This window comes from Oncorhynchus tshawytscha, linkage group LG14 (genome assembly GCF_018296145.1).
Source record: "Oncorhynchus tshawytscha isolate Ot180627B linkage group LG14, Otsh_v2.0, whole genome shotgun sequence".
Lineage (NCBI taxonomy): Eukaryota > Metazoa > Chordata > Actinopteri > Salmoniformes > Salmonidae > Oncorhynchus > Oncorhynchus tshawytscha.
The window spans coordinates 44,955,413-44,961,043 of record NC_056442.1 but is presented as its reverse complement, the minus strand read 5'-3'; the positions used below and the strand labels follow the sequence as shown (position 1 = coordinate 44,961,043).

Below are 5,631 nucleotides of genomic sequence, written 5' to 3'. Positions count from 1 at the left end.
ATTATGACACATTGATTTGTTTCTCATGTTTATTTATTTATATCCTACAAAGATTTGTTGAATGTAGCTTCTGCTATAACAACATAAATCACACATGACATTTCACAACAAGCATTTTTCCTCCATTCTAGGCTATGGCTAAATGCATTGACTTTCGTTTGCGGGTCGAAGCGATTTATTCTCTGATATTCAAAAGACATTAAATGACTATTTGTTTAGGTTAAAAATAACAAATTGGTCGCTTGGTTGTCTGTGTTTAAACGAGGGATGCTATACACATAGTTCAATACGCTATATAGGCTCATATGCAAATCTATTCTCCAGTTATGGAATACGCCCACACAGAAAGCTAAAACCGTTAACCATTATGGTTTCTGTTGGGCTGCATGTATCTACATTTTGCCTCATACACATGTGATTACAAAGGTGGGCTAATGCGTTACACCAATCTTTTCAACCGAAGCCCTTCAGCTGAAAGTAAAACGATGCAAAAGTGGCACCAGGCCTATTAATAAACATGCACCTGCTGATAGTATGATAACTGGGGCGGCAGGGTAGCCAAGTGGTTAGAGCGTTGGACTAGTAACCGGAAGGTTGCAAGTTTAAACCCCCGAGCTGACAAGGTACAAATCTGTCGTTCTGCCCCTGAACAGGCAGTTAACCCACTGTTCCTAGGCCGTCATTGAAAATAAGAATTTGTTCTTAACTGACTTGCCTGGTTAAATAAAGGTAAAATAAAATAAAATAAAAACTGCTTTATATACAATGGCTGTTTATCAACAGTGCTTCAAGGCATAGACTATAACTGGGAAAACACTATATAAGTCATGAGTTTCATTTTCATCATAATCATCTTCTCCAAGCGTACAAACGAAAAGGACATGTACTCTTTTCGTGACTCACCTTGCCCGCACAATGAATAACGAATTAAGGAAAGGGTCACAATATCCTCTGTGCGCATCACATTTGCTTCCATACAAGCATATCAAGCAAACAAGTATTTGCTTATAATATATTAATGACAACTTGGGCTAACTTGTATGTATAAAAATCCTTATATCATCATTGTAAAAACGTTTTAAACCAGACGATAGTCACCCGATAACTCTTCGAGTATGAACCTGAGTGTGTTGAAATGGATAATAGGTGGAAGAGGGCTGAGAAAATACGTGTATTGAAAGCTTCTCACTCGTCACCACGTCTCTCTTTTCAAGAGCGTCACTGCCCCAAGGGTTGGCAACCGCTCTCTTGGGCCTCACGAGGAAGTGCACGTAGGCCTACATTTGATTCAGCGCGTTCAGACAAAAACGACAGGGTTGGATAGACGTGTGTAAAGTTCTAACATCATTCTCCAGTGATAGACCATAGCAATTTAGGCATCAACATGAAACATCGTTTCAATCTAGGCGGATGTATTTGTTTTGTAGCCTGTAGGTCGGTTAAATGTAGGGATTGTAGAGACTGAAATACGTTTTAAACGTTCACGACACGACATATTGCCTAGAGGCTTAGTAGGTTTTATGGTTTGTTTAGCAAAATGTTGGAAAACAGTATGGTGCCATCCATTACTTTGCGCTCAACCCAGCCCACTCACACGTCACTTGTCTTAGCTCATATGTAAGACATGGTCTTAGCTCATTTGTAAAAAATGGTCTTAGCGCATATGTAAGAAATGGTCTTAGCTCATATGTAAGAAATGGTGTAAACTCATATGTAAGAAATGGTCTTAGCTCATATGTAAGAAATGGTCTAAACTCATATGTAAGAAATGGTCTTAGCTCATATGTAAGAAATGGTCTTAGCTCATATGTAAGAAATGGTCTTAGCTCATATGTAAGAAATGGTCTTAGCTCATATGTAAGAAATGGTCTTAGCTCATATGTAAGAAATGGTCTTAGCTCATATGTAAGAAATGGTCTTAGCTCATATGGATACAAATAGCTTGATTTCCAGCAGATAAGCCAATAAAGGTCTAGGCTATATAAATTGAAAATATTTGGCCAACATGCCTTAGGATAATTTATTCGAATATCTGGACAACCCAACTGATAACCAAGCAATCGTTAGATAAGAATCGTGCAGTAATGGTAAACTACATAGTGTAACAGAACATTTGTTTCGGGTGGATGGCAAAATTATTTCGAATTCATCCATGACCAAACTCCTTGGTTCACCAAATTCACCTTATTGTAAATGATAATAACAGGCCATAATAATAATCATAATAACAATAATAATAATATTCATTCATAATAATTATAATAATACAGTAATAATAATCAAGTGCCATTGAGCAATTATGCATGAGCAGTTGATAATCACACAGAGAAAGCCCTCCATGCTCCTTGGAAAAGCTCACTGGGCTGAAGCCACAATTCGTTTAAACACATAATGGAGGTTAGCCTACATCATATGGGGATAATGATTAAATGGAATGACTGGGATGGCGACCCTTAACTTCTGCAGCATCTGTTTCTGCTAAGCATTCGCTCTCGGAACAACCACTGCCAAAATACCCTCTGAAGTTCACAACGTCTTCTTAAACACGCACAGCTTTTTCTTTGATTTTCTCTCTTCAATTGTTGCACTCTGCTGACAAATGAGTTGCCGTAGATGTATTTTGTAACTCTAATAATGAATGTAGACTATTCAGATAAAGCAGAAGTTCACGCTTTCATTTTGGCCAAAAGTTGTAATGCATGCAAGTTCCCAGAGCAGGCCACGCAGTGTTTTCATGTGTTAAGCAACAGGGTTGGCACTGGAATCAAATGAAGGTCTAATTAATAGCTTAGCAGTTCAAATGGTTTAGAATTAAATTGCATTTTCCAAAACTACTTTCGAACTGAAGAATATATATTTAGTGTAAAAAACTGAAATATCCAACCAACTACCAGTAAACTAAACTTTAGCTAAACTGTACAAAAGTATTAGGCCTTATTACGCATCTGCCAGATATTTGGAGATGTTTTACGCAAAGGATTTACATGCCAAAAATGTTGAAATAACTGGAATTTAACATGAACATTTTCAAGACAAAAATACACATTCGGGTTTAGACCTAAGTTAACAACTTTCACGGATAGAATTACAATTAACTTCATCTGTGGAATGTATAGTTCTAAGCCTACGTTGCAAGCCGGATAATAACGGCCATGCATTTGTTTAGTGATAGACCACTTAATAATAATAATAATGAACATAATATTATCGTTGATAATTGTTGAAATTTGTGGTTTAGACCGTTTTTGCAAAAATAACGATTAATTAATGACCAATGTTTTACGTTGAAAGAAATACAAGTTTATTAAGAAATTCAAAATACTAGAAAAAGAGGGAAAAGTGCTAATTTAACATGGTCCCAACATGAATGAGACAAAAATAATTACGATTATAAAAAACAAGAAAGGTTAAAAAAAAATCTGGCACTGGACTGAATGTTATCGGAAACCAAACCATCTCTATCAGAGGTCACGAAGCCTAAAAAGTCGATGACCCCCGAAGTAACACATCTTTGGTATTGCTCCTTCTGACGGTGCTCTATCTCCCCACCTGCATCCCGAGTAAGAACTGTGACACGGTAATAAAAAAAATAAAGACAGGCTAAAGAATCAACATTTCACCTGGTTTTGCTGGAGTCCGCTCAGTGCACTATACTGGTTCAAATACGTAGGAGTTCTAATTCAATTATCACTCGTTCAGGTGATGTTTAAAATTCCAAGACAGTGAGAGGGTTTTGTTTGTTTTGTTTTCATGGAATTCGTATCCCCGTGAAAAGGGAACTGGTCGGATTTGACAAATTTAACATACAATAGCACGGCCTTCTGTCCAATGCAACAAAAAGTTATGCTACCTCGTGCTTAGTTGTGACCACTTAATCTCACAATTTACAGTTTTTGAAAATTCCCTCACCATCCCCACTTGGATGTCTTTCCATATTAATGTTCAGTACATTATTTGGATCAAAAGAGCCCGTCATAGTATTGTCTCTTCAAAAATAATTTTGTTTCTGTTTTGAATACACAGGAATTTACTTATTGTCTTTCTCTCACAAGAGTCCATTTTACAAGTGGCCCTCTGGTAAACTCTAAATGTCAATCCTCGTGTGTAACGCGGAGTGTTTGCTCTCGTGATCCCAATACGAACAGTGCATCATGGAGAGCTCCGTAGGCTGGCGGGAGCAGGCGAACTGCAGGCCACCTCCGTTGCTGGAGGAGACCGGGGGCGGCGCAGCGGTCGCCGGGCTCAGCTGCTGGGCATGGTGAGCGTGCGGGTGGTGGTGATGGCTCATGCCGTTATAAGAGTTCACCATACTGGGGAGACCCATGCTCTGCACCCGGGAGTACGGGTTGTATGAGGAGGGAGCGGACAGTCCTTTCACATTTACTGGACTCACGTTGCCACCGGCCATCTGACAGGAGGTGTAGGACATCGGGGTGGGCGGTTGGCCCAGCGACCACGAGTTGTTCATGAAGCTGGACTGCAGGTACTTTGGAGGGGACAGGTAGCCGTACCCATCACCGCCGAAGAGGGATTTCCCGGGCTGGAAATGGGTCGGTGGAGGTCTGAAGGGACGTTTCATTCGACGTCTCCTTCTGTAGTTTCCCTTCTCGAACATGTCCTCGCACGCCGGGTCAAGGGTCCAGTAATTCCCCTTTCTCTCGCCGCCTCCCTCGCGAGGAACTTTGATGAAACATTCGTTCAGACTCAAGTTATGCCGGATACTGTTTTGCCAGCCTTTCTTGTTTTTCTCGTAGAAAGGGAATTTGGTGATTATATACTGGTAAATACCAGATAGAGTCAGGCGCTTCTCTGTGCTCTCCCGGATGGCCATGGCAATGAGAGCCACATACGAATATGGTGGTTTTTGAGACGGGTCCGTTTTCTCCGAACCCTTTTCCTGGACCGGTTCCTCCTTCGGTCGCTCCTTGTCCTTCGCGGTGTTGGTGTCGTGGACCATCAGGGCCATTGCGTCATCCTCTGGGTTTTGGTAAGTGTCCATCATTGCCCACACCAAAACAAAAACAAATCCAGCACAAATGCAGAACAACAAACGCGATTAACTACACTTGCAGAAAATTATATTAGCCTTAGCACCTCAAAATGGACTCCAATACAAAACTCTGACGCTGCCTCCTTAACGTTTAGCGCGCAGAGAAATCCGAGTTTTGAGCCACAGTTTGTGACTTGTTATGCACCAGCCTCTCCTCTAGAACATACTTTCTCCCAAACTGGTTTGTGATGGAAGCGCAGCCCAGGTTGTGGTTTGATTCCTCTCTTAGCCCAGCCCTTTTGGCTTTTTTCCCCCCACAGGCAGGCGGTAGGCCTGCTAGTGGCGGTAGCTCTCCAGTGCGTCGTGCGACGTACTGCTCTGTGATTTGAGCGCATTAGACGAGTTCCGCCTCTGTTGGTTTACAGCTGCGTGGTGAGGAATCTCTCTTGTCTGCCCACTTCATATTATCAACTAAATATTCCTATTCACACACGGTACAAAAATAACACGTGTTATAGTGGGGTTTAGACAATATACCACTCATTGCAAATGATTAGGAAACAGCTTAGAGAACAGTTAGTGTATCAAATAAAAATGATTAAGAGGAAGAGAACTTCAAGGTACCCTAAATAATTTCATGA

At 40.8% G+C, this 5,631-nt stretch overlaps 1 protein-coding gene across 1 annotated transcript; it reads right to left on the bottom strand.

The window, feature by feature from the left end:
- Window positions 1-2,006: 2,006 nt before the first annotated feature.
- On the bottom strand, window positions 2,007-5,316 carry LOC112267270 (forkhead box protein L2). The gene has a single exon (XM_024445525.2). The coding sequence runs from the start codon at window positions 5,000-5,002 to the stop codon at window positions 4,085-4,087; it is 918 nt and encodes a 305-aa protein (XP_024301293.1). The 5' UTR covers window positions 5,003-5,316; the 3' UTR covers window positions 2,007-4,084.
- Between the last annotated feature and the right edge of the window lie 315 nt (window positions 5,317-5,631).